The sequence below is a fragment of the Gossypium arboreum genome, chromosome 13 (genome assembly GCF_025698485.1).
Source record: "Gossypium arboreum isolate Shixiya-1 chromosome 13, ASM2569848v2, whole genome shotgun sequence".
Classification (NCBI taxonomy): domain Eukaryota; kingdom Viridiplantae; phylum Streptophyta; class Magnoliopsida; order Malvales; family Malvaceae; genus Gossypium; species Gossypium arboreum.
The window spans coordinates 126,813,339-126,838,964 of NC_069082.1; the positions used below are offsets into that span (position 1 = coordinate 126,813,339).

At 32.2% G+C, this 25,626-nt stretch overlaps 1 protein-coding gene and 1 long non-coding RNA gene across 2 annotated transcripts; one reads left to right on the forward strand and one right to left on the reverse strand.

The window, feature by feature from the left end:
- Positions 1 to 17,665: 17,665 nt before the first annotated feature.
- Positions 17,666 to 18,448, forward strand: LOC128286578 (uncharacterized). Its single transcript, XR_008277191.1, has 2 exons — positions 17,666 to 17,894; positions 18,206 to 18,448. It is a non-coding gene; the product is annotated as an uncharacterized LOC128286578 (long non-coding RNA).
- An 848-nt stretch (positions 18,449 to 19,296) lies between these two features.
- LOC108478089 (probable 2-oxoglutarate-dependent dioxygenase AOP1.2) lies at positions 19,297 to 22,166 on the reverse strand. Its single transcript, XM_053024740.1, has 3 exons — positions 21,721 to 22,166; positions 20,790 to 21,108; positions 19,297 to 19,777 (listed from the first exon to the last, which is right to left on the reverse strand). The coding sequence occupies exons 1-3, from the start codon at positions 21,924 to 21,926 to the stop codon at positions 19,490 to 19,492; spliced, it is 813 nt and encodes a 270-aa protein (XP_052880700.1). The 5' UTR covers positions 21,927 to 22,166; the 3' UTR covers positions 19,297 to 19,489.
- Between the last annotated feature and the right edge of the window lie 3,460 nt (positions 22,167 to 25,626).

A 25,626-nucleotide genomic window follows, 5' to 3' on the forward strand; every position in this document is an offset into this window, starting at 1 on the left:
TTTTATATTAACTAATTTAATACATATATTTTAGCACACTTATTTTATTTATATGTCATTACCCTTATTATTAATATTTCATTATTTATTTTATTTATATCCTTTTAAATAATTTTAAATTTTAATTTACTTATTATTTGTATTATTGTTATTATATTTGTATTTACCATTATTATTACTATTATTTTCACTTTTATTACTATTACTATTATCATTTCTTTATTATTTTCTATTACTATTATTATTATTAATATAAATATTGATATTCTTATTACTACTTTTATTATTATTATTAATATTATTGTTTTACCACCACTATTATTATCAACATTATTATTATCATCGTTTTCATCATTATTGTTAATTTTGTGTTGTCATGTTTTATATTTTTTTATTTACTTATGTATTAGTTTATTTCATTTCCCTTATGCATTTGTTTTATGTTATTAACCTTGCCCTGAAGAAAACAATTTTTTTTCATAAAAAGCGATACTCCGTGTTTGGAATTTTGAGAAAATCGTGCCCTAACTTACTGGGTTTCGATTCTTCTCATTTTACCAAAATAATAGAATATTCTTTTAAATCATAATACGAGTTTTAAAAAATGCTTATTTTCGGAAATTCGAGGTGTGGTGCCCTAACTTACCGGGCATGACATTTTGCTACCTCGAAATAAGATTTTTCGCGAATAAAGGCAATATTCGGTGTTCGGAAATTCGAGGAAGTGTGCCCTAACTTACTGGGTTTTGATTTTCCTCATTCACTCTAACTAACCGAATATCCTTTTAAAAGAAGTTAAAATACACAGATTTTTAAGTAAAAGGCAAGCTCATTCTCAAAAGTTCGAGATGTCGTGTCCTAACTCACTGGATATGATATTTTGTTACTTCGAGGCGAGAAGGTCTTTAGCATTCGAATGTTTTTTAAAGAGGGGCCGTATTTCAAATTCTTTCAAGTTTTCAAATCTTCGACACTGAGACACTAATTAATTAACTAGGTACCAATTTTGGGCGTATCGAGGGTGCTAATCCTTCCTCGTGCGTAACCGACTCCCGAACCTGTTTTCTTGATTTGCGTGGACCAAAATCGTTGTTTAAATAAATCAAACCATTTATTAAAAACAACCACTTTTACGAGGTGACCCGATCACACCTCATCAAAAAAGATTGGTGGCGACTACTCTATTCATTTTAATTTTCAAAATTTAAGTCGATTCCAGTTTTTCAAAAAATGGTTACGACAACCTTCTTATCTCAAGGTAACCAAAATTTAAATGTCATGTCCTGTAAGTTAGGGAATGACATCTCGAATCCTCGAAAATAAGATTGCTTATTATTTATTATTATTTAAATCTCATGTGTTTTTACAGCTATTTAGGTTCAAAGAGAAAGTCGAACCCCGTAAGTTAGGGCATAACTTCTCGAATCTCTAAATAAAGAACATTGCATCGGTTTTAAAAAAATTCCTTTTTTATGCATCGAGTAAAAATGAATGTAACATTTAAAGTGGTGTGTATTTAAGTTATTTGGGCATAGTATGAAAATGGACAAATATATTTAAACTTGATACATGATATAGTGATAACAAAATAACATAAAATAGTCATGTGGGTAAAATATCTATATTAAAATGATAAATAATAAATAAATGCATAAATACCATAATAACAATAATAATGCAACCATAATAATAAAGAAAATATTAATTCATAATACTAATAAAAATCATATTATTATCATAATACCAAAATAAATAAAAATAAAATATGTAATAACCACCTAAAAATGCATAAAATAAAAAGAAATAAAAAAGAATATAAACCGCATAAATTGTAATTGCTAAAAATAAAATAAAAAACAGTAATGAAATTAAATAAAGGAATGATTAAATTGAAATTTAGATGAAATTTAAAGTATAGATTATATAAAATAAAAAAATAAATAAGGCAAAATAAAGGACTAAATAAGAACACGCGAAAAGGAACAGGGACCAAATGGAAAATTATTCCCAACCACAGTATACGCGTCATTTCTAGGAGTGACCAATGGCCAAAGGACCAAAATAAAAAAAAAATCAAAAATTAAGTGGTATAATTTTTAAAAAGGAAAAAGACCGAAAGTAGGACTATATTGAAAAGCACTTAAAAGGCGGAAGGACTAGGGTAGCAATTAGACCCTTCCCAAGAAAACACGTGGATCCTAGCGGATCCAGGTCGGGTCGATGGGTCAAGCTTTGAAACGGCGCCATATTGGAACTCCTGAAACTTGACCAAAACGATGCCGTTTGGTGATGCCTATTAATGTCAAAAATAATTTAAATAATTCATTTCTATTCAGTTTTTTTTTTTAAAAAAATTAGACTTTCTCTCTTTTCTTTTTTTGAGGGTATTTCCCTGTCTAGCCATAGGGCCTTCGGTGCTCCGCCATGGCCATCGGTCATCAGCGTCGGTAGCTGCTGCCTCCAGTGGTCGGAGTTGCAAAAAAAATGCCCTTTTTAGCCCTCTTGACCCAAATTTGAAGGCGATGCCTTCTTAAAAAAAACTAAAAAAAACTTTCGACCCTTCTCTTTTTTGAATGCACACCTTTCACGTCTTGTTACGTCGCAGCCCAGGCCAAAGCCTAATGGGTTCTGGGGTTTTCGATGTCAGAGAAGACCTCCGATGACGGAGGGAAACGAAGCGACATAGGTAAAAAACAAACTTTATTTTATTTATTAACGAAGCGACATAGGTAAAAAATAAACTTTATTTTTTTATTTATTATACTTTTCGAATACTGTTTGAAATAAAAAATAAAATAAAATAAAAAAGAATCACCTTCATTTTTTCTTTTAATGTTTTTGTTCTTTGTATTCGATTTTCTCCGTATCCAAAAATGTTACATGGTTGTTGTGGCTTTTATAGTTGAATGTGTTATATTATACTATTATTTTTCATTTTTTCTTTGCTGTTGTTCTTTGCGTGCTGCGCTTCTGTCATTTTGTTTTTTCTTTTTTGCAGGTGTCCATGGCAAGGTCAACGGCGTTGGGGAGCTGCGCCTTGCCATATCGATGAAAGAGGCAAATGAGGCGTCAGACGTTGGGCGACGAGCTTGTTGATGAGGCGGAAGCTGTGGTGCAGATGGCTTTAGGGTGACACTACAGTTTCTGTCAGTTTTTAAGGTTTTGGGCTTGGGTTGATGCAGTATTGGGCTTTTAAAGTTTTAGTTAAGTGATATATTTTGGGCTTGGTTTAGGCTTATATATGAACTTGTTTATTTCTTTCAATTTATCTATTTTGTTTGTTTATCTCTAAACCAGATAAAATTGGCATGTTATACTAGAGTGATTTGTTTTACGAAAATTTAGCTCTAACTGTAATTTTTTTCTCTTTCCTTTAGTACATGTTATCACACTCATTGAAATTATGGGATGTTACACATTGTTGAAAAATATGTGCACTATGGTGACTTTTTGGCTGTGTCCAAGATTCATGGTATGTGTGTGGGGATTTAAGACATTAAGAAAAATGGGTGACTTAATTGTTGATCCATAACCCAATTTATATCAGAATTAATATGTAATTAACAAAGATTTGGCCTTATAAAGTCCAATGGTAAAAATATATATATATAAAGATTTGGACTTGTGTTGCCACCTCTCTCCATCGTTGGGCATACTGCCTAAAGCTTTCATTATGCTTTTTCTCCATATTCTATAAAGTGATTCTATCAGGGGCCATGTCTGCCACATGACCGTACTGCTTCATGAAAGCTTGTGCTAGATCTTTCCATGAACTGATCTGGGTGCGACTCAGTTGGTTGTACCATCTAGAAGCGGCCCCAACCAGACTTTCTTGGAAGCAGTGAATTAACAGTTGGTCATTATTAACATGGCCTACCATTCGTTTGCAGAACATAGTGATGTGAGCTTCGGGACAGCTAGTCCTATTGTACTTCTCAAATTCCGGAGTTTTGAACTTGGGAGGGAATACCAGGTTCGGAACCAAACTTAATTCCTTAGCATCAATTCCACCACGATAGTCAGTGCTTTCCATTTCTTTAAATTTTTCTTCTAACCATCTACACCTTTCTTCAAGCTCTCTCGGGAGTTCTGCCCTTGCCTTTTCTATTTCTGTTACTTCATCGAGATTGATGACCACAGGGTTAGTCGAGTTATCCCCCAGATTGGAGCCCGAGCCAGCATGATAATTCATCAGTGCCAAAACACCGGCCTGAAATGGTTGGGGCCTAATAGTGACCGATGGCCTTCTTAGGTACATATCAGGTTGTGTCTGAACGTCTGCTGGGGTAAAACCCGGAGGGTAGGTAGGATCTTCATTATCATCTCCCGCATTGATCAAAGGGCTTTTCCTTTTTTCTAATCCGCCAGCCAATAGACGAGTTAATTGGTCCATCATGCTTTTCTAGGACTCCAGCATCTAGTCTCTTATATCTTGCTGGATTTTGGCAAGCTGTTCTTGCATACGTGTTTGTAATTGATCCTGTATCTTTTTTTGCATTTGTTCTAATCTTTCCAACCTTTGGTCCATTGCTCTTGTTTTTCCTCTTGTACCGTAATGATGTTCCAGGGTAACAGCCATGATTTTTAGGGTTTCTTGTGAGTTTTAGTGCGTATGATGCAATGCTGATGTATGAATGCAATGGATGCAATGAATGCAACAAAAAAAGTTGATTCCAATTCGATTTCATTAGAGTAACTTTTCTAGAAAACAAGTTTCTTTACATAAAATAGATTACATATAAGGCTTGGTCCTGATACTTAAGGCCTTGACCTACCTAAGAAGCCAAGCTAGCTCTCGGCCTCGGTCCGATTCTGACTCGTATTTTAAACTCAGCGCATCGGCCTGTACTGCTAATGTTTGCAAGTGATCAGCTACTCGGACTTGATCTTGAGATTGATGAAGTTGCTCCTTCCATCGCTCGTTGTTTACCTTGAAAAGTTCAATCTGAAGTTCGCGATTTTACAGCACCGTCTTATGTTCTTCTATATTCTCTTTTAATTCTTTGATTCTACTCTGACTAGCTTTCAACTCGACTACAGAGTTACGCGAACGATACTGATACAAGGACCTTTCTAACTCTGATACCCGAATCTTTAACCCCTTCTTCTCATTCTGGCTTTCTACCAAACTTCTTTTCAGAGCACCTTCTCGAGCTTGAGCATCGCAAAATTTTTCTTCCCATTGGTTGGCTTTGCTTTTCCCTTCTTTAACTTCCTGTCGCCACTGTTCAGATGTTTTTCCTAACCCAGCAGTTCTCATTGACCTACGCAGCTTCTTATAGTCCGTTTTCAAACTGTCCAAGTCCTCTTCAGCCTTGTTTTCTCCTTTTCTGAGTCTTTCAGCTTCTAGTTTCTGGACATCGACATCTAACCCCAGCTGTATTTTTTCTTTCTTCAATTGCTCGATCCTTTTCTCTAACTCCAGACTCTTTCTCTCGAAATCTTGGCTGATGATTTCTAGCTCAGATGGGATTACTTTCAAGTGTTCTTTTACCGACCGAGGATTCCCTTGATCTGACGTGGGGATATTGTCGTTAATCCTCTTATTCCACTATCGGTCATACTCAGGGGTAGTTATAGGATTGGCAGTAAACTTTTTCATTCTACGAGTCTGGTTCTAGGCATTTGATATCTCGCGAACTTTCTTTTTATAATTATTCCCCGTGAATACGAACTCGCACTGAGCTAACCCGTATGTTGGTGGTGTAAAATGTCTGGATCTGTACTGTCTTAATGCAAACAGAGGTGCATACCCGACGGCTCCCCATACTCCTAACAATGGAACCCAATCGAAATCTCTGCATCGGTATAATATTTCATCAGGAACCATCCACGGGGCTCTCCATTCAACGTCTTCCTCTTGCAAATTTTAGAGAACCGTCATCTAATTTTCTTCTGTAATATCATCTCTCCTCAGTGTAGCTGCTAACTCTTTCAATGGAGTGTAATTTTCAGAGAAGATACGATACGAGACATTTTTCACTTTCAAAAAGTGGTTGTGAAACCAAGATAGCAAGAGCTGTGCACATCCAATAAATCTCCCTTCACCTGCTCTTCGACAAGCATTCAATGATCTGAAAGTTTCAGCCAAGATTGTGGGTACAGGTGTGGTCCCTTTACCAAGTCTGTCAAAAAGATCGGAAACCGCCTTGTCTACATGCCCCAAAGCTTTGGGGAAGATAACCAGTGCATAAATGCTCAGGGCGAAGACATCTACATTTTTCTTCACATTGGGGTACGCTAAGATTAGATCTCTAAGGTTCTTCCAAGGAATGCATTTACAATCTCCTTTTTGCTTGATCCGGGTTGTAACCCACTGTTCGCTCATCCCTGTGATGTTCATCAGCTTTTTTGAAAATGCTAGGACACTGACAGGTCTGGAATAAATTCTGTCAACCTGAATCTTCGGGCAATGGAGCAAGACCATATACTCTTCTATAGTAGGTACCAAATCTACCTTCCCGAAAGTGAAACAACTGTAAGTAGAATTCCAATATTGGGTGAGGGATCGAAATAGGTGTTCGTCTACCTTGACATCGAGCAGATAAGGCAAATCGCCATAATGACAATAAAATAGTTGTTTGATCTCATCATCCCACTGACCCCAAATTTCTTTCATCTCTTGGAGATTATTCTGAGTCACGCTGATCCGAGTAAAATCCCACAACTCTGACACGTACCCCTTGGTAAGACTGTCACCTTTCTCTTGTTGTGTTGTCTCAGCCCATATCCGAACAGCCGCATTATCCTCTACTTTATCAAAAAACCCCTTTTAATCAACACCTTTTGTGATAAAAATGCCATGCAAATATAATCAAAGTAAAACAAAGCAAGTCAGTATTTCATACGCAGTTTAAAGCAAACAAAGAATAATAAATTTAGCACCTGCTCAGGTAACCACTAGGGTTTCAGAGTGGCTCTACCTAGGGTGGGCTCTTAAGGCTCGCTACATGGGGTTCGGTTCTAGAGTAAAGGTACTTGAACCAGCAGATTCCTCGATCTTTACTCATTATAGGCTCATACAGACCGAGTTTAGTTCAGGGGAATACATTTCCCTATGGCTGCACGGAGATGAAAATCTCACGAAGACATAGGTACGGATGTATCCCGGAAGTGATCCACTATCCTGCACGGAGGTGAAAACCTCACGAAGGAGTAGTTTCTCACTCCCACTTAAAAGGGTGTGACCACAGCGGTCATGTAATGCAATATGCAAAACTTATTTAAAGACTCAAACCAACGCAACAGATATTATATCATAAACCACAAAAATAGCTGATGAAATGCAATGAAATGATCTTATTTCAAAACCAAATTTTCAATTTTCGATAAAAAGACAAAATTTAAGCAACTTGTGGCTTAACTCTCTTATTCGTATTCCCCAGTCTCTTATTCGTATTCCCCAGTGGAGTCGCCAAGCTGTCGTAACCTTTTTTTTGAAAAACGAAATCGACTTGAATTTTGAAAATGAATAGAGCAGTCGCCACCAATCCTTTTTGTTAAAGTGTGATCGAGTCACCTCAAATTAATCATTTTAATAAAAGTTAAGATTTACTAAAACGTTAATTTTTGGTCTACGAAAATCAGAAAATGAGTCCAGGAGTCGGTTACGCACGAGGAAGGATTAACACCCTCGATACGCCCAAAAATTGGTACCTAGTTGATTAATTAGTGTTTTAGTGTCGAAAATAAAAAAACTTGAAAGACTTTGAAATACAATCCTTCTTTTTGTAAAAGGCATTCGAACATTAAAGACCTTCTCGTCTCGAAGCAACAAAATGTCATATCCAGTGAGTTAGGACACAACATCTCGAACTTTTGAGAATGAGCTTGTCTTTTACCTAAAAATTAGTGTATTTCGGAAGGATATTCGGTTAGTTAGGGTGAACGAGGAAAATCGAAACCCAGTAAGTTAGGGCACGTCGCCTCGAATTTCCAAACATCGAATATTGCCTTTACTTGCAAAAAATCTTATTTCAAGGTAACAAAATGTCATACCCGGTGAGTTAGGGCACAACACCTCGTATCTCCGAGAATAAGCATTTTTTAAAACTCGTATTACGATTTAAAAGAGTATTCCGTTATTTAGGTTAAACGAGAAAAAATCGAGACCCAGTAAGTTAGGGCACAATTTTCTCGAATTTTCTAAATACGAAGCTTGTTTTATTTTAGAAAACACGATTGTATGTGTCGAGTAAAAGACTAATGTAATTATAATCGCATGGTGGAATGAGAAAACAAGTCGCAGCATTAACATGCATAATAATAACAAAGGTGAGGATATAAACAACAATAGTAATGACGAATAATATGAATTTGCAGATATATTGAGACATGTATGAATAAACGAATAAACATAATGAAATAATGATAATGAGAACAAAACGAAATAAAAATGAAATAAATACAACGATAAAGGAAATAACAAAGCAAATTATGACGTATTAATTTTAAATCGGGGGTAAGGGAATAAACATATGAATAAGTAAACAAACTTATAATAAAAATGATAAAATAATAATGGTACAAATGTAAATAAGTATCATATGAAACAAAATAATGATATAAAAATAAAAATAAAAATTAAAGTTTGAAATTACATAAAAGTATAAACAAATAAATAATAAAATCAATGTATTATATAAAAAACACAAATGTATAAAAGAGAAACCGTAATAATAATAGTAGTAGTTATAATGAAAGTAAAATGATACTAAACATAACAATAGTGATATTAGTAATAAAAATAATGGCTAAAAATATTAACCATGACAATAAAGAATAATAGCAATAATAATAGTAATAATAATAATAATAACAATATTAATAATACATTAAAATACAATAGTAAAATAATGACAATGGTAGTAATAATATATTGGTAATACATAATAGAGGAATAAAGAATATAATAGAAATAATAGTAATAATATGAACAATAGTGGTGATAATAATAATAATAATAATAATAACAATAATAATATATGAGTTATACATAATAGAAAAATACAAAAATATGGAAACAATAATAGTAGTAATATAATGATAATAGTATTAGAAAAATAAGATGAATATGAAAGCAAGTAAAACAACGATACTAATAATATGTTAAATTAACTATCTTTAAATTAAAATTGCAAAAGTAGGAACAAAAAATCAAAATTTCAATAAAATTTGAAGGGGAAAGTTCGAATAAAAAACAGGGGCAGAGGATGGATTTGAAACATGCTTGAGAATTAAGGGACCAATTGGGAAAATATTCCCAGGCCTTATACGCTGCGTTTCATCGGTATACCCCTTCAAATGGTCCGAGGACTAAGTTGCAACAGAGGTAAAATTACTTGGTCGAATTAAAAAGAAAGGAAGATAAAAAGGATCAAAATAAAAGAGTAAATAAAAGCGGAGGGACCGCGGTAATAAATATCCCATCTGATGCCAAACACGCGGATCCCCCTTGATCTGGGTCGGGTCGCGCACGGGTTCCATCCAAATGACGCCGTTTCGGCGATAGATGCCCAGGTGCAAAACGGCACCGTTTGACCCATAGTATTTAAGTCATTTTTTATTTTTTTATTATTATTTGCTTCATTCTTGTTTTTAAAAAAACAGAGGACTCTCCCCCCCACCTTTTTTCTTTTTCGGTTAGGGTTTCAAAACCACCCTTGTTGCCGACATCGTTGTTCCTTGAAACCACCGGAGCCTCCACCGTAGACAGGGGCCGAGACCACAAGGATCCAGGTGAGTTTCTTTCTTTTATGTTTTTATTTAAAAACGGTTTATAATGAAAACAATGAGATGAATCAAAAAAAAAGAACTAAATGAAAGAGAGAAAGGAGATTAAAAACAACCTTTTTATCTTCTATTGTTTTGCTTTTTGATTTTCAATATTCAAGTTTAACAATATTCTTTTCTCTTAAAAATAGTATAACAATTAAAAGAAGAAAAAGGGAAAAGAAAATAAAGGCCCTTGTTTACAACGTTTTGTTCTGTTCTTATAGTTGTTTCCATTGCCCCTTTTTTTAATCCGTTTTTACTGTTTGCGTGTCTGCTTTATTTTGCAGAGTGGTTGGCGATGGAGTGGAGGTATGGTGGCTGACGGTGGACATGACAGGCATGGAGTCAGAAGACCTTGGCATGGGAGGTTAGACTAGGGTTTTTTGTTTTTGTTTTAGGTATTGGGCTAGGGTTTGGGCTTAGGTTTGGGTAGTTTTATTTTTTGGTTTAATTTGGGCCCGCAAATTGGGCTTGTACAGAAGTAATCTCGAAATATAGTAGGGTTCTTGAGTTATCTTCACTGTTACGATATTTGGGAGAGTTTGACTTGGTGAATCAGATATGGAGCTTGTCGAAACCATTTTTATTTTTGGATTTAAAAAACGAAGGGGATCGAATTTTAAAACAAAGTGTGGAATCGCCAACCTGTCGAACCCATTTTTATTTTTGGATTTAAAAAATGACGGGGATCAACTTTTAAAACAAAGTGTGGAGTCGCCACCAATCTTTTTTGTTTAAGTGTGATCGGATCACCTAGAAATTTGGTCATTTTAATAAAACATTTCGATTTACCAAAACAACGATTTTAGTCTACGAAATTTGAGAAAACAGGTTCGGGAGTCGATTACGTACGAGGAAGGATTAGCACCCTCGTAACGCCCAAAATTGGTACCTAATTAATTAATTAATGTCTTAATGTCGAAATTTAAAAAACTCTAGAAGAGTTTAGAATACGATCCCTCTTTTGTAACACCCCCTAACCCCAAACCGTCGCCGGAACAGGGCTACGAGGCATTACCAAATATATCAAACAACTTATGGATATTTTACAATTATTATAACATTCATAGTATAATTGAAGAATTATGTCCCTATAATGGACTTTCGAAGCCCAACACAAGTATTAAAGTGGAATGAAACGGGACTTGTTCGAGTATTCAGGGAAATATATATATATATTTTTTTTTACAAAAATTTCGACAGCATTTCTTCTTAATTTTTACATAAAACCCCCTGCAAATTCAAACCAAAAACCACCTAATCCAAAACCAATGGCACAATCAAAAACAATTTAAACCTAAATATATCTAAATCATAACCAATTCATTAACATAGTCATTTAATAACTAAACATTCATAATATTAATCCAAATTAACTAATAACTTCATTCATTTTTTTTCATTCCAACTTATACTAAATTATATAATATAATATTTACCATTTTATCAAACTAATAACAAAATATGGTATACCATTCTTATAACTAACTTTACAAGTACATCTATATAACTTATACAACACCTAGTACATGCCACTTTCAACTAAGAAAGAAAACATCACCCAAAATTTGCTGGAGTCGGGATCGTTCAGATCTTTGGACCGGTATCGACTCTATTAACCTGCGCACGGAAACAACCGCACGTTGAGTATTCCGTACTCAGTGGTATTACCATAATTCAAATTATAATAGCAATAAAGAATTTTAATTATCAAACATGTAACTATCTAATTTCACAAATATCAATTCATTCTTAAACTTTCATTAATTAATAATAACGATACAATTTTTTTTATCTATTCTTCAGTTTCCATCACATATTACATGTAACAATTTCAATCACTGCATGAACATTAAGTTCATGCCTTTCATTTTCAATCTCAATTTCAATCCACTATTCAACTTTTTCGTTTCTTTCAATATTCAATAATATAATCAATCAATTTATTTTAAATTTCTCATCTTAGATATTCACCCTATTAACAAATCCGGACTTTGACGGATACACGGATTCCAACCCAACACACCATTAAGGCACATTGTGCCTAAAACGGTACATAGTACCTGATCAGTATACAACACATAAAGTGCCTAAAACGACACACGAGGTGCCTGATACGACACACGAGGTGCCTGATACGACACATGAGGTGCCTGAAATACGACACATAAAGTGCCTGATCAGTAAAGCCGGAAAATCCCGTACACTTCCATATCCTATGGCATGCCAATTATATCCGACTCAGCCCGACTAGTTAATAGGATATTTCTATTCTCAATTCACTTTCATTTCCATTCCAAGATTACTTTTCAATTAAAACTTTCACATTCAAATCAATTTACAATTCAATTATACATACACATTCACCATTCAATTCAATTCTCATTCAACTCAAATATCAATACTTACCTTATAATTCACTTATTAAATATAGAATTGATATAAAACATTTAATAAAAAGTAATTTGAATTATAGTAATACAAACCGTGAATTTCTAGTTTTAATCCTCGATAGCTTTCTCCTTTCCTTTGTGCCGATGTCTTGGGTTCTTTGTTAACTACGAAAATAATAATAATTTATAATCATCAATATAACACAATTCAATTTAATCCATGAGCCTAAACATGCAAATTTAACCATTTTAATGTATACATATAATTTCACCATTAAGTTGTCTACTTGAGTCATTGTTACTAAATTATTTATATCTTGAGCTACGAAACTCCAAATTAATATCCATAATTTTTTCTTAAAACTAGACTCATATATCTTCTCACCATAAGATTTTCAGAATTTTTGGTCTAGCCAATTAGTACAGTTTATTCATTAAATACTCATCTGTTATTTCATTCGATAGTTCTGACCTCTCTCTACTAAAAATAAATTATCTCATTGTACAGAACTCGAATAAGGTTCTTGTTTACTTATTTTTGAAACTAGATTCATTAAGGAGTTCACACATATAAATTACACTCCATAATAATTTTTGTACAATTTATAATGATTTTCCAAATTTAAAACAGGGCATCTCGAAATCACCCCAAACCAGTCTTACAAAATTTCAAAAAGCTCTTGATTCATCAATTCATTGCTTACAATATTTATACTATAAGAAACTAGACTCAATAAGCTTTAATTACATATTTTTTTCATCCTCTAGTTCAATTTATACAATTTTTAGTGAATTTTCATAGTCAAACCATTGCTACTTCCCAAAACTGTTTTGATGTAAAATGTTAATAACCAAATTTATAACACCAATTCACACCTTATGTCTATTCAAATTTCATTTAAACTCAAATTTAACTATTAAATTTTCAACATATTTTCTTAATTCTGAAATTTTCCTCAATTTAGTCCCTAAAACACAAAACTTATAGCTTACTTTGCAATTCAATCCTTATATCTATTTTAATTTGAATTTCATTCAATTAAGCCCTATTTCATTTTTTTTTATTCAACATGAACAATATTTAGAATTCTAATAACTTTCAAAATATTAATTTAAATTCATCAAAACTTTGTTCTAAAGCTTTTAAAACATTAAAATTAAATAAAAGGGCTAAATTAACTTACCTATTAAACTTTCAAACCTTCAAACCCTAATTCTCCTTTTTCTTTTCTTTCTTCTTTCTTTCTTTCCTTCCCTGCTTTTCGTTTGCCTATTTTGTTTCTTTTCTTTGTTCTTTACTTTATTTTCTTTCTTTTATTTGTTTTAGTTGCTAATAATATATTATAATTTAATTTAATCAATCAATAACAAATATCTAAGAAAAGCCTTAGATTTTTTACGTTTATGCCGCCTCATCTATGCTAATTGGTAAAATTGCTAGTTTGGTCCTTTTATTTTCTATTGATCTATAATTGAACCTTTGCCCTTTATTCAATTTAGTCATTTTTACTAATTACTCTAAATTAAGCTAAATTCACCTAATTTAAACCTAATTAAACACATCGCTAGACTCATAAATATTTCTAGTAATTATTTCGAACTCGATTTACTAAGACGGAGGCCCGATAATGAACTTTTTCCGGTGCCTGTGAATTTTGGGTCATTACATCTTTTTATTAATGTTAATTTTGCAAAGATGTTTAGATAAATCGAAGCAGATGTTAAAGACCTTCTCGTCCCGAAGTAATAAAATGTCACATCCAACACGTTAGGACACAACACCTTAAACCCTTGAGAGTAAACCGGTCTTTGGATTTTCAAAACTCATGCGCCTTAATTTTAAAAGGTTATTCGGTTATTTGGGTCAAATGAAAAAAATCGAAACCCAGCACGTTAGGGCACGATCTCTCGAATCCCCAAAAAACAGAAGATTGCCTTTATTTTTAAATTGTTTTTGTTAGGATTTCGACCCGATTAAGTAGCGAAAAAGTAAAATAGCGGAATAAATTGAGAAATTGAACACACAAATTTAACGTGAAAAAACCCCTCCAAAGAGGATAAAAAACCACGGGCAAAGATAAATTTACTATAATGGCAAAAGAATGAAGAATACAAAGATGGAGATAAAAACTAAACCCCGAAATCCGAAAGCAAAGAACCCACAAAACGTAAACACAAAATTCTCTAAATGTGTTATGAGTTCTAATCTCTAATGGGAGTATTTTTCTAATGTTGTAAAAGAGCCTATTTATAGGCTAAATTCATAGGTCAAATAATAATAAAATAATCTAAACTAATCAATGTTTGATTGAAACAAGTAAATAGAGTTTAACTGAAAGATTATTTCTCAAATTTGACTGAAAATAGGAGTCATATTTAACAAATCTCCACCTTAACTCATATTTTCACAACGCCATCTTTGCCAAAGCCCGCCGCGAGCCTATCTTGAACTATGCAGAGAATTAACTGAGTCGAATTTGTGCTTAGAAACTGGAAGACTTCTAGCCTTCGACTTGTACACTGCCAAATCAAAACTAACCCGGGTCTGATTTTCACGAACACAGTGACCTAACTTTTCAAAACCTACATCCAAAAGAGAACTTCTCTTCAACGAAACGATAATACCTTTTTCTCTCCTATGACCAAGTTGCCTCCGCTCCAAACAAGTTGACTTGAACTCCGTAACAGACGAGGGACGTCCGATTTCACCGGTCACTATATAACCTTCTAGAATATAAAGACTTCCGGTTCTTTTTCCTTTTAACAAAACGAGAGCTCCACGAGATACTTTAATGCCGCTCGACTCGATGTTGATTTTGCATCTTTTCAAGTCTAAAATACTTAAGAAGATGAGATTCTTTCGTGAGTGTCCTAATCGTCCCATCATGCATCTTAATTTTAACAGTACCAATACCAATTACCTTACTAGATGAATCGTTTCTCATGCGCACAACTCCACCTTCAACTGAACTGTATGTGGAGAATCATTCTCTATTGGGACATATGTGGAAAGAACATCATGAATCTAGGATCCACTCGGACGTGAGCTTGGTGTTATCGCTTGTTGACACTAACAAGAAATCATCACCATTTTCATCGGCCAAATTAGCACCAGCTACATCTTTCTCGTTACTCTCAGCAACTCTTTTATTTCGCAGTTTATAACAATCTGCTTTGATGTGACCTAACTTTTTACAATAGTGACACATTTTATCTCGTTTCTTTGATGCTACCAAAACGGAAGCTTGCCTATCTGTCCTGCTATCCAAATGAAGCTCACTGTCGAGTTTGTCTCTACTCAACAAATGACCCTTTACATCTTCGAACGAGAGTTTGTCTCTGCCATAAATCAGGGTCTCCCTGAAAGACTTGTATGAAGGGGGTAAAGAGCACAATAATAGCATAGTCTGATCTTCATCGTCAATATGAATCTCAACATTCTTTAAATCATTTAAAAGAGTAATAAATTGACTGATGTGATCTCTAAGAGGCTCACCCTCGTTCACGCGAAACATAAATAGACGTTGTTTCAACACTAAACGATTAGCTAGAGACTTAGTCGCATAAAGAGTTTATAACCTTTTCCACAAGGCGGATGAGGTCCTCTCCATCAATACCTCCTACAATACCGTATTCGCGAGGCACAACTGGATTGCAGACAAAGCCTTTTCATCAAGCTCTTCCCATTTTGTTTTATTTAGATTCTCAGGCTTTTTCCCAGTAACAACCTTTTTCAAACCGGATTGAACTAGAATTGCCATCATTCGAACTTGCCACAGATTGAAATTTGTCTCACCATCGAACTTCTCAATTTCAAACCTTGTTATTGCCATCTCTGAACGGGCTGATCTATGAAAATTGAACTAGCTCCAATACCACTTGTTAGGATTTCGACCTGATTAAGCAGCGAATAAGTAAAATAGCGTAATAAATTGAGAAATTGAACACACAAGTTTAACGTGGAAAAATCCCTCCAAAGAGGATAAAAAACCACGGGTTAATATAATTTTACTATAATGGCAAAAGAACGAAGAGTACAAAAGATGGAGATAAAAACTAAACCCCAAAAACCCGAAAGCAAAGAACCCACAAAATGTAAACACAAAATTCTCTAAATGTGTTATGATTTCTAATCTCTAATGGGAGTATTTTTCTAAGGTTGTAAAAAAGCCTATTTATAGGCTAAATTCATAGGTCAAATAATAATAAAATAATCTAAACTAATCAGTGTTTGATTGCAACAAGTAAACAGAGTTTAACTGAAAGATTATTTCTCAAATTTGACTGAAAATAGAAATTATATTTAACAGTTTTTTTTGGTGAATTTGGATAAAATTTATGAAATAGTTTAAAAATGATATACGTTTAATTGATTATGTTTTAAAGAAAAATCATTTGAAACATGAATGGGATTATACTTGACGAATAATGGTAGTGTGACAAATTTGGCATAATAATAACATAACATACATAATGCAATATAATATATAACATTGATATCGATAAACTAAAATATTAATATGCATGGATAATAATAATAATGATAATGGAAACAATAATGTAAATAATGATAATCATCAACAAACAACAACAATAATAATAATAACAATAATAATAATACGATAAAAATGTAAAGATTAATAAAATAATAATAATAATAAAATCTAAAGTTTTGAAATTATAAAAAGATATAACTAAATAAATAGTAAAATAAAGGAAACTAAAAACAAAGTAAAATGGAAAGTACATAATAATAAAATAAGTAAACAAATCGTGAATATTTAAAAATGATAAAAGCAACAATAATAAAAAAACAACGTATACATAAAAAATAGTAAGTAGGTAAATAAACACATGCTAAAATATATATGTAATAATGCCGATAGAGCAAAATGTCTAAATATGAGCAATATAAATTTTAAGATGAAATATGAGACAATAAGAAATAAATATATATAATAAAGAATAATACCAAAGAATAACAAAAATAAAAAATAAAAAAACTAAAATTAAATAAAAGACTAAATTTGAAATGGAACAGAATTTCAAATCTAAATTATAATAAAATAAGGATTGATTCGAAACTGAAATAAATTAGAGGGAATAACCTGTAAAATAATAAAAAATCAGACTAAGGGACTAAATATGAACGCGCGGAAAAGAACAGGGGTCAAATGGGAAATTATCCCCAGACTTCCTTTTTAAAACGCACCATTCCAAGAGGCCCCAATAGTCAGAGGACTAAAATGAAACGAAACCCAAAATTATGGGGAAAAATTAAAAAAATAGGATTAAATCAAAAAGAAGAAAAAATCGGAGGGACCAAATATGTAAATATCCCTTTTAGGGAAGAAAACACGCAGATCCCTTTCCGTTCAGGTCGGGTCTTCGGGTTCCCGCCCCCAAAACAACGTCGTTTTGGACGTTGGGGGGTCACTGAAACGGCGCCGTTTCATTAGGCTATAAAAGCCAAAAAAATTTCAAAAACCTTCATTTTTATCCTTTTCCCAAAGAAAAACAAAAAGGTCCCCCTCTTTTCTCTCAAAGCTCCCAAGGTCCGGCCAAGGTCTAGGCGATCGGCCACCGTGACTTCCGTCGATCACCGGTGACGGTGCCGTCGTCCACGGTGGCCGGGAAAATAAAAAGTCACCATTTTTTTTTGCTTTTCGATCCCCTAGCCCGAAAAATGTGCTCTTTCATCGGAGAGGGCAGTCCTCGGAAGCAACGGTAATGCTTCAACTCTCTTTTTCTTTTATTTTCTTTCTTCTAACAAAAACAAGCATGAAAGCAAAGTAATCAAAAAAAAGGAACAACCTTTTTGCTATTTTTGATTTCGATTTCTATGGGATTTATTGTATTCCGAATAAATGAGTTTTTTTCAAAATCCCCCCGATTACATTTTTTCTCTTTGGCTATATAGCCGAATACAAGCTTGTCTTGTTTTCTTCATGTTGTTGTCGTTTTCATGTTGTTTGCTAATGTTCTTTGTCTTCTTGTCCATTATTTTCTTTTACTTACGTGTTTGCTTCATTTTGCAGGTGCCAGAGGCACGTGGAGGCAAGCAGAGTGGCGGTTGCAGAGGCGAGGGTGGCGGGCGGCGCTGGTTAAGCTAAATGAGGCTAGGGTTTGTTGGCTGAAAAGTTTTAGGATTAGTTGGGCTAGGGTTTAGTTTTGGGCCTGGGTATTGGGTTAATTTGTAATGGGTTTTAATTGGGTAGTAATGGACTGTTGTTGGTTTACTGGTCCCGATCAAATTTGGGCATTTACAGAGCTAGTTAAAAGTTTCTCTAAATATTTTCATGTAACACTAAGTGTTTGAATTCTTCTTCACTATTCACCGTTACCATCACAAACTAAAACTCTTCATCACCCATCTTAACCATTAATGCTATTGTAACTTAAATTTATTCCATTATGTCTATTAATTGCCAACTTTGTAACCCCTAGTTTTGAGACATTATAAATAGAAGCCTTTCACCACTTTTGACACAAGAATTCTGACTCTAAAAGCTTCTCACTTTATTTACTTTGTTTAGCTTTATCGTCAGCCACCTTTTCCTTTCTCCACCTTACCAACAACCACCTGCCCTTATATTATGTGTTACAGAATCTACTCTTGATCTTCCTCTCTACCTTCTTCTCATTCATCTCTTTTATTTATTTGCAATGCTTCCTCTCTTCATCAAAAGAAATCTCTACAATTCCAAAACATTCTCTTATTACTTGGATGGCTGTCTTGAATCGTCTTCCACATGAAGATACATTTTTCATTAAACAAGCAAAACAAGGATGGTGCACTTGGTTAAAAAAATATATGTACGGTACTTAATATAAAATTAAGAGGTTGAATATTAAAAATTTCATCAATTCAAAAGTTGAAAAAATTTTAAAAATTGTATTCTATGCTGTATCAAACTAAACAACTTATTTATTCTCCATAAATTGATAAATATAATCTTAATCTTTTATCTACGATTTGATTTATTTTTCGCATCTTAATTTTTCTCATTTCCTGATCAATATGAAAAATAGATGATGAATTCATTGATCGTAAATGGAAACGAAAAATGATATAGGCAATTAAAGAAAGTCAGCTAGAAGATTTTCATACAATAGTAAATGGAACAGGTTTTTGAACTCTTTAATTATTATTTATTAATTTAAAAGTTAAAAGGACACATTAGTGACCTCAATTACACAATAGATTTAATAACCTTTACCACCATACAATCACACAATTATAAGTAACCACAACATAGTAATACAAAACGAGAACGCAGACCTTGAGTATAGGACTCAATTTATTACTTGTAACTGGGAATTTACTTGTCCATACGGGCATTGGAAACTGGTGGTGAGACAGCAGCAAATTCATAGAGCAGCTGGCCACTATCAATGCGCCTTGCTGGGTCGGAAAAGGCAAAAAAGAAGAATTTCATGAAATCGAAGTCCTTGAAAAGCTGAGGATGTTCCTCATCTATAAGCTCTTTGGGTGTCTTGATTACAGTACCCTCATTTGGTATGATAAAGGCCGCTATAGAAAAACGATCTTTATCTCCGCTCATCATCACTTTGTGATTTGTTGATTTTAATCTCCCATTACTCCATGCCTTCAATTAAGCATTTACATCCAACATCAATAATCTAATATATATTATGAGCAAGGTAAACAAATTATTCAAAATTTCAACTCGAGATCTAATATAAAAATATCAATAAATATTTTATGGTAATTGTTGACATCACTTGACTTATGATATCGTGCTTGGGTTGTTATTTTATGGATTGGTAGCAAATGTTTATGGATTTATGTGGGGCTAATGAGGTGTGTTTTTGTTTGATGGGAACTTGGGGTCTACCATTGACTGCCTAAGTTCTCTTTTTTGTAGTCTTGTTCCCCTTATTTTGATGTTTGATTTGGTTGCGTCTTTTTGGAGTCTTGTACTCTTTTTTGGTGCCCTGCACCTTTATTAATATATATTTTTTAATAAATTCATTATTTTATGATCATATTTGTCTTTTTTATATAATGCCTAAAATTATTCATAGTTCCCTCCCCAATCCATAAATAGGAGGTTAATACGTTTTAGCGCACTTAAACTCACATCCTCCTGTATTGACAACTAATTAAGCTAAAACTCAAACATCTATTAATAAAAATTTTATTTGTTGAGAAAAACAAGTAAATTATAAGTTTATCCAATAATATAATATTATGTATCATTATATGTTTCATGGAATGTCAAATTAGATAAGAAAAGCTTACTCTATCAAAATAAGAAAAATACAATACTTCTTTTTAAAAAGACAAAAAACGAAGTCAATGATTGTGAAAAGTTAATTATTTTCAACTAAATGATTAAAGTAAATATTAAGGAAAAGGAAAGCTTAAGAATATCGAATGGTTTCTTAGGAAAAATAGTAAAAATCAAATTCTTTAAAAGAATCTATATTTTCTCAAAATCTAAAACAGCACAAAAAAAGGCTAAAATAATTAAGTTTTATGACTTTTATGTAATTTATATTTTAAAAATTAGCCTTATATTTTATTCATAAACATCATACAAATTAATTTCTTTAATAAAATTAAAATTTGAATATTAACCATATGTATAAACATACCTTGAGAGGATCTCCAACCATAAAGACAAAGGAAGAAGGAGATAAATTAGTCAACTTCATCCATTGACCATCATTGACCTCAATTTCCAACCCTGGAATTTGATCCTCGCAAATTATTGTGCTAACCGGTTTATCAGTATGAGCAAAGAGTCCTGTTTCAGACTCCCCCAGTGGAGGGGCCATGTATTTCATCATCCGCATTGACATTGTATAGTTCATCTTTAATGAGTCCTCTCCTAATCCATAACTATCAATTAGCATTAACCAGATTAACTTGTGTAACACCTCCAATTGTGTTCCCATGGAATGTATAGTGTCACTGGGACAAAAGATCAAAATAATGGACATGATTTGTCAGATTCTAAATTTTATAAGATTCCAAATTTATAATTCTAAGTATTCAATGAATTCACAATCTAAATATATTATGTGAAAAAAATCTATAATTCTAAGTATTTTACGATTTCACAATCTAAATATGTTATGTGAACATGAACTCTGAAACTGCTAATATAAAAATTAGAATCCCCTCTCCTATTCTCTTACTGCAATTTCTTTCATTAAAAAAATTATTCCTAAAAAAACTTCCAATAAATTAATGAAGGAAAAGAAAACAAACCCATGACTCTTTTTTTTTTTTTTAAGTTGTGTGTTAAAGGGTTATTAAATATCAGGTACGAGATTAGAGTTAGAGTCAAAGTGAAAGTCAGAGTCAGACTTGACATTAAGTCTTTTGCCCTAATTATTCATATAATATCAAGACTTATAATTCATTAGCGTATCCTAGACATCTATTTTAATAAATAAAATTAGATTTATCAATTGTAAATATAAAAAATTTAATTTAATTAACCTGAATTCAAACTCAAATTAGAAATTATTAAAACCAACTCAGCCCGAGAAATTAAAAAGGTCATAGAATTGTTGTTACCAAAAGCGTGGGTGACCTTCAGGCCACATAAGTTGAGCAAAGTCTTTAACAGAATCAGAGTTGGAGACATCTCCAATTCCAAAGCCTTCATACAACAAAGAAACTTGAGCGCATGGTCCAATCCACCCATGATAAGGCAATGGACTAGTGTTTTTTTGTTTCCTCTCCACTGGGACCTCAACTAGTTCTTTCATCAACCTAAACATCTCCTCTCGAACGATATCGTGTCATACACCACCTCAAAACAACCGAAAGTCTCACAAGCCTCTCGAACTTTCTTGCACAATTGGTGCCACCCATTGGTTCCTCGCTCCAAATCCGCTGAACGGAACTCAATGACTGGGAACTCAATCTTGGCATCAACACTCATGTTGGTAACCTTTTTTTTATACTCTTTAAGGAAATGTTTCCTTGAACTAAATTATTCTATAAATGAACTTGGTTCTCTTTACATAGGGATTTAGGTCTATTTATAGCTTGTAAATTAACATCTCTATCAACTTCCCAAAATCTTTAATTTGATTATTCTAGCAGATGAAGTGGTTGAATATACAAAACAATTATTGTGAACTCCAAAAATATCAAGGAGTAGCAGATGAAGAATATTCAAATTACATAAATTAAAAAAAACACTATTATATAATAATTAATATTCAAAAGTCTAATTTGAACTGACTCAATTGACAGAGATAAAAACCTAAAGTCTTAAGTAATCATGTTCAAAATACATCATACACAATTATATGATGTAGTTTACGGTACTTAAGTTATATAAACACTTAGAAGTGGTTGAATATTCAAATTTTTGTTTCTGCATGAAGATTATGTATTGAGAGGTGCACTGCACTCGTCAAAGGAATTACTTTTTACGATAGGGACACATAGAGGCAGTGCAAGTGGAGGATTGATAGGAACTTGGCCCCTCAAAACGGAAAAGTATTTGTGAAAAAAATAAAAATAAAATAAAATAATAAAATAAAGAACACACAAAATTTTATGTGAAAATTCTTTCGGGAAAAAAATCACAGGTAGAGAAGAAGAAAATTCACTATATCGAATTCGAAAATATTAACAAAAGGAATAGATTATGTCTATTTATTGGCTTATAAAGTCATATTCTAGTAAGACTGAAACACCTTATTCTAATCAATATAAAATAGATAGAATTTAATAAGTTTTAAAAACCTTATTCTAAAATAAAATAAAAGAAGTGTAATTCTATATAGATTTTTTTATTTTATTTTATCACTATATTTTATTTAAATAAAGATTAAGTTCACTTAATTTTAAAATATTTAGGAGTAAGAAAATTCTTACTTCGTCAATGTTCCCTACACCAAGAAAATTCTTACTTCGTCAATGTTCCCTACACCTTTGATTTTCCTCAAAAGGTGCAGAATGTTGAAAAAGAAATCATGACTATTCAAATTTACTAATTTTAACAAAGATATTTTAAAATATTTGATTCTATGTAAAAAATATTAGTTTATTTCACATGAATATAACAACGTGCAAGAAAAGAAATAATAATAACTAATGAAAAATAAAGGAGGAGTGCACTGCTCAAAAGAAAATTTAATGGATAAATATTTATATAGGAATTTTATTTTAATATGCAATTTGATAAATAAATTTTTGTTTAGTGTAATCATACATATGAAATTTGAATTGTAGTTTATATATACACATAAAATTTTAATTTTAATTCAATTGTACACAATTAGAAAATGAAAGCATATATTTATTTTTATATTAGATTAATATAATTGTTTGAGCATGCAATATATAAATGCAAAATTAAGTTTCTTCGATAATATTATTAATAATTTGTGAAAATCGAATCAAATAAATATTTTTTGCTTGCATAACCCAATAATGACAATTAGTATGCACTAGATTAATCTAATTATATGACATTTATCAATAGACAAAAAAAAATAATGTTAAATTTTTACTTGCATGACCTTAGGCATAAATCCACCCTTAATTTTGATTGCCTATCCTCCACTCTTAATAGACAAATAAATCTATTATAAAGAGCGATGAGTATACTAATATTACTTAGAACTTGCATGGCTTTACATGTCAATCCACACTCAATGAAAAGGTTCTAAACTCGATCAAGAATAATTAGTGTGCGCTAAATTAATCAAATTACGTGTGGCAGTAACATTTATCAAGTGAGGAAAAGAACAGTATCAGTTCTTGCTTGCATAGCCTTCCGTGTAAATTCACCCTTGACTCGATGAACAACAATTAATTTATGCAAATTGATTTCAATGGAGGTAGGTCCATGTATCGTGATATATATATAACAAACAAAAGTTTGAGCCTCCAATTTTGATTAAACAAGCGTATGAAATTTGTTACCACATTCATTGAAATTAATACCGGCATTTGTCAAAACATGTGTGCACTGTGGTGACTTTTTGGCTGTGTCAAAGATTTATGGCAACTTTTACTTTTACTTTTCCATTCTCTTTATATTCTTAAATTCCATTAAATATATATTTTATAGTAAGTGCAACTTTATATTTTCGTGCGATAAGATTGGAAAATTTCCAGATTGTTTGAGATTGTGTGATGAGTTTCCCCTAACGCTGAACCGATATGAGCAAAATTGTGTAACGAAACTAGAAAATTGTTTGGTTTGAAAAGAGATTGAAGAAGTCGGCTGAGGGAGAAAAAGAGTGGATGAAAGAAAAAAAAACAGTGAATAAAATAAAAATAACTAAATATACCACATGTGACATTTCATATTCTGCTTGGTTACGAAATTTTTTTGATTGAAGCAAGTAATTGGATCAAAAGTGGTAACGAAATCAAAGTTTAGGTACCACTTTTTATCAGTCCTATAGTTTAAGGGCTAATTTTTCATTTAAGCCTTCTTTTTTTAGTTAAATTTGACCTCAACATTTTAAAAAGAGTCAGAATTTGACCATTAACCTATCAAAAAAAGTTAAATCTGTAGCGACGTAAAAAAAAAAATTTCGCTTGGTCGCTAATTGTGGCGATTTATTAAACATTTGAAAACTAACTTTCGATTTTATTAACAAAGGGAGTCGCCGCCGATCCTTTTTTATAGGTGTGATCGGACACCTAATTATTTTAAAACAAAAAGAAGGCCAAATTTAGGTCTACGTGAAAGTCCAGAGAAAAATTGGGGTTCGAGAGTCAGTTACGCGCGAAGAAGGTATTAGCACCTCGCGACGCCCAAAATTGGTATCTCATAAACATGTGTTGACTTGATTTTCAAAAATACGAGTTCAATATAATATTTAATCGTGATCCGATAGAAAAATGAGAATTTTAGTTTTCGATTTTTTTAGAAAGGGTGTCCTGTTTTTTAACACAAGCCATTTAATTTCACCCAACATAGCGATGAAATCGATGGCTTAATATTAAATCGGTACTTTGCCTTATTTTTGAAATTAATTAAAACATAATAAAAATATTCCTAAAGTGAGAAATTAAAAATAGATAAAGGACTTAAAAAAAATGATATCATTAATGAAAAATATTAACATGGAATACTAGAATATTAGAATAACAATAATAATGATATTTACAAAATAAAAACAAATCATGTACTAATAATAAAATAGGAAAAATGATATATTTGGTAATAATAATATAAAATAATAATATGTACATAAAAATACATATATATATATGCATATAATAAAAGTATGTAATAATAATACTAATATCTACAATAAAAGAAAATATTAGGAAACGTACATAAAAAATATATACATAAAAATTTACAACAATAATATAAAATAATGATATGTACAAATATATATATATATATATATATATATACATATATATATACATATGTACATAAAATATACACTAAAATAATAATAGTTATAATAATACTAGCAATAGTAATAATTTGTA

What these genes read in the sequence shown, in the direction of transcription:
- LOC108478089 (XM_053024740.1), bottom strand. Translation starts at nt 21,926, where the DNA reads ATGTTTAGGTTGATGAAAGAACTAGTTGAGGTCCCAGTGGAGAGGAAA. An exon ending in GAAGGTCACCCACGCTTTTG is followed by an intron (nt 21,109 to 21,720) that starts GTAACAACAATT and finishes CTTTTGTCCCAG; the next exon opens with TGACACTATACATTCCATGG. An exon ending in TGGTTGGAGATCCTCTCAAG is followed by an intron (nt 19,778 to 20,789) that starts GTATGTTTATAC and finishes GCTTAATTGAAG; the next exon opens with GCATGGAGTAATGGGAGATT.